Genomic DNA, 2,967 nt, shown 5'->3' on the forward strand with positions numbered 1-2,967 from the left:
GGCAGCGGCGCCGGGGAAGCGGTGGGGAAACGACCCCCACGGAGGGGACGTGTCCGCGCAGCCGCGGAGGGGGCTGCGGGCCCTTCCCTGCCCCTCCCGGAGCGGAGCGCTGCGGAGCAGGGGCAGCGGCAGCTCCCGGCCCCGCAGGTGCGCGCCTGCCCGCGGGGCGCCGCGGCGTCCTCCACGCGGTTGCGGATGGAGCGATCTCCCCCTGCCGGGCTCAGCCTCCAGCACCGGCAGGCGCACACAGACACACACAAAAAAAAAGAGGAGGGGAGGAATTCCAGTCAAAGCCAAGGCACTAATGGGAGTGACCGATTTTTAGGCAAAATGAAGAATGAAGGTTATCCGTAAGATTGCACTTCATCCCTACGCCCGCAGAAACAGAGCCTTGGTCCTCGCTTACCAGAACCCGACTTGAAACAAATATCATCAGATGTTGTTGTGGCCACAGAGCGGAGGTTTAAAAACCGGTCTTTGTACGTCTTAGTGAGTTTCTACCATAAATCTGGGAGGCTGATTTTTTTTTTTATTTTTGCGAATTTAATAAAAACTCCGTTCCGTGATAAAAAGTATCACACTTCATTTCCTGTGAAGTTTGCACATCGATACATTGTTTGTATCGTTTGCAAATATGAAGTCTGAACACTAAGAAACTTCATTACGACATGCAGTTATTCAGTGTGTGCGGAGACCTCAGGGAGCAAGATCACCAGGGTACGTGCTAATTACGAGATGTGTCATTTACTGCCATACAAAATGAACCTCTAATCTTGCAAATAGTTTCTTCCAGACAGATTCCCGAGTGACATGGAGTTCATTGTAGCATCCGGCCGAAACACAGCCTTATTGCTGCAGGGCATCTCTGTGATTGAGATGAGGTCACGGGGAAGAGAGAAGTGTTTTTAAAGTCAATAGAAGTGTAGGACACGGCATCTGGGTGAATTGCACTATCTTTGTGGACTGCAGACTCTAGATGATAATATAATCATACGTTAATAAGTCTGAATTTCTATCGATTTTCTTTTGGAACTGTCTTTAGGGACACTTTTTCTTTTTTAAAAGCCTTTATGGTGACCATTATCTGCTCATAATTTTTTTTTCTTTTTTCTTTTTTTTTGTAGTCTGCATTTATCAGCCTTTGGCACTAGCTTAATGCTATTTATACCTGTAACAACTGCTGGTGTTGTCCTTGTCTCTTCAAGCTTGTTCCTGAGCTCCTGATGTTTCCTAAGGGAGAGGTGGCTGATTGAAAATGTCATTTCCCCTGAAAGGACAAAAGCTCAACCTTGTTTAGGTCTCTGTGACCCAGTAGCTGGCACGGTTGATGGTGAGGAGCCTATACTCATTAGCAACTTTGTTCATGTTTAGAAATGCCAGATTCAAACCTCAGAAATGCAAGCCTTTCTCATGGGACCAAACCTCTTCTGTTTGCTTCTCTTCCTTTTCTCTGACACATTTTCATGGATTTTTTTCTTTCAGTGCCTGAAGGAATATATATTGTGCTTAGTTTCATCAGGCTGAAACTGGAGAGGGGAAAATAACTACTTTTCTGGCTTCAGTGAACCCAGATTTGCTTTCCATATGGGAGCTCTGAGCCCTCCATCTTCTGCACGTGCATCCTTCCCGCACAGAAGATGTCAGCTTGGCTGGCAGGAGCATCTGTCCTTTTCACAGGGGCCCTTGGAGAGGAAGCACAGCAAGCAGAGAAAGGACTTGAAGAGAAGAATATGCAGTCCCTCAAAAAGAAAAATGTTATCTCCACCAAGTATGGGGTCTTGGGTAACTCGACCAAAGTTCAGTTGTCTAAACTTTATTAATGAAGTTGAGCAAGGGCCTCAGGATGGGTGGAGGGTAGCTGAGCAAACAGGACTCACAGCTATCGCCCCCCAGGAGGCTTAGCTGTTCTCCTAAAATACATTGCTAATGCCTCGCTCCTATGGCTCTTTTCCATCACATGTTTTTGCTTCCTTTTTGATCTTTTTATGCAGATGTTCCCAGTCCTGCCTGTCCATCTCTGTCCTCTTTGTGCATGAGCACTCTCTAAAATAACACACTCTTTCAGGAAGGAGCTTCTATGAGTTAATAGACCACAGTTAACATTAGGGTTGTGATCAAGGTAGCTTTTTTACTCAGGGAATCCAGGAAATGAGGGGTTGCTATCCTGTGTCCCCACAGTCACATGAGCTACAGGCAAGGCCAAAAGCAAGCAAAAATGTGTCTCGTCTTCAGCTTGGATTAGCAGAAATCCATCATCATGTGTGGTTTGTTCTGGGGCTGAAGATCAGACCCAGCAGGTAGATGCTACTGCCCCAGCTGCGGAGCAGTCACCGTCAGAGGAGAGGATGATGGCTGGGATTCCGCGGGTGCTCGCACCCAAAGCAGCCCTAGCAACACTCCCCTTGTTTAAAACGCTGCTGCTCTGTGCTGTGGACATCATCTTCCAACAAGGGTGACTGCCCCACCACCACGTGCTGCACGACACCTTCCAGTGGGGGCAGCTGCCCCACCACCACGTGGGACACGTGTCCAGCCGCGACTGTCCCAGCTCAGAGCCTCTGCGATCCTGACAAAAACCTCTGGAAGATATCCAGAAGTGCTGGAGCAAGAAAGGGTCTCTGCTTGCCTGGTGCTTTGGTGAAGAACGAGCGCACCGACCCGGCAGTCGGTGGGGTTTGCGTGAGGCAGCCCTGCTCGTCACCGCACCGCTGAAGCGGGAGGCGCGGTGCGTCGGGAGGGGAGGCCTGTCCCTGGAGGGGGGCCACCGCCGGCCGTGCGTCTTCGAGGCCAGACGGTTGTCCGTCCCTGCAGCATCCCGCAGGCGCGCGGTCCCTCAGCACCGCTTTCCACAGCGCTGCTCGGCGCTCCCCACTCCCCGTCACGGCCCCGGGGGCGCCACCGCCGCCCTCGCAGCTTCGCCCCTCGTGAAGGGGCCGCCGCCGCCATTTCCCTCACGGGGGCGGCAGC

At 51.2% G+C, this 2,967-nt stretch overlaps 1 protein-coding gene across 1 annotated transcript in view; it reads right to left on the reverse strand.

Annotated features, from left to right (window-relative positions):
• The window catches only part of COTL1 (coactosin like F-actin binding protein 1), a 23,184-nt gene extending 22,514 nt beyond the window's left edge, over positions 1 to 670 (reverse strand). Inside the window, exon 1 of the mRNA XM_026091980.1 lies at positions 666 to 670. Coding sequence (XP_025947765.1) covers positions 666 to 670 — 5 coding nt within the window. The remainder of the gene's footprint in view (positions 1 to 665) is intronic.
• Positions 671 to 2,967: the final 2,297 nt, after the last annotated feature.

This window comes from Apteryx rowi, unplaced genomic scaffold, assembly GCF_003343035.1.
Source record: "Apteryx rowi isolate R43461 unplaced genomic scaffold, aptRow1 scaffold_94, whole genome shotgun sequence".
In the NCBI taxonomy this organism is placed as follows: Eukaryota; Metazoa; Chordata; class Aves; order Apterygiformes; family Apterygidae; genus Apteryx; species Apteryx rowi.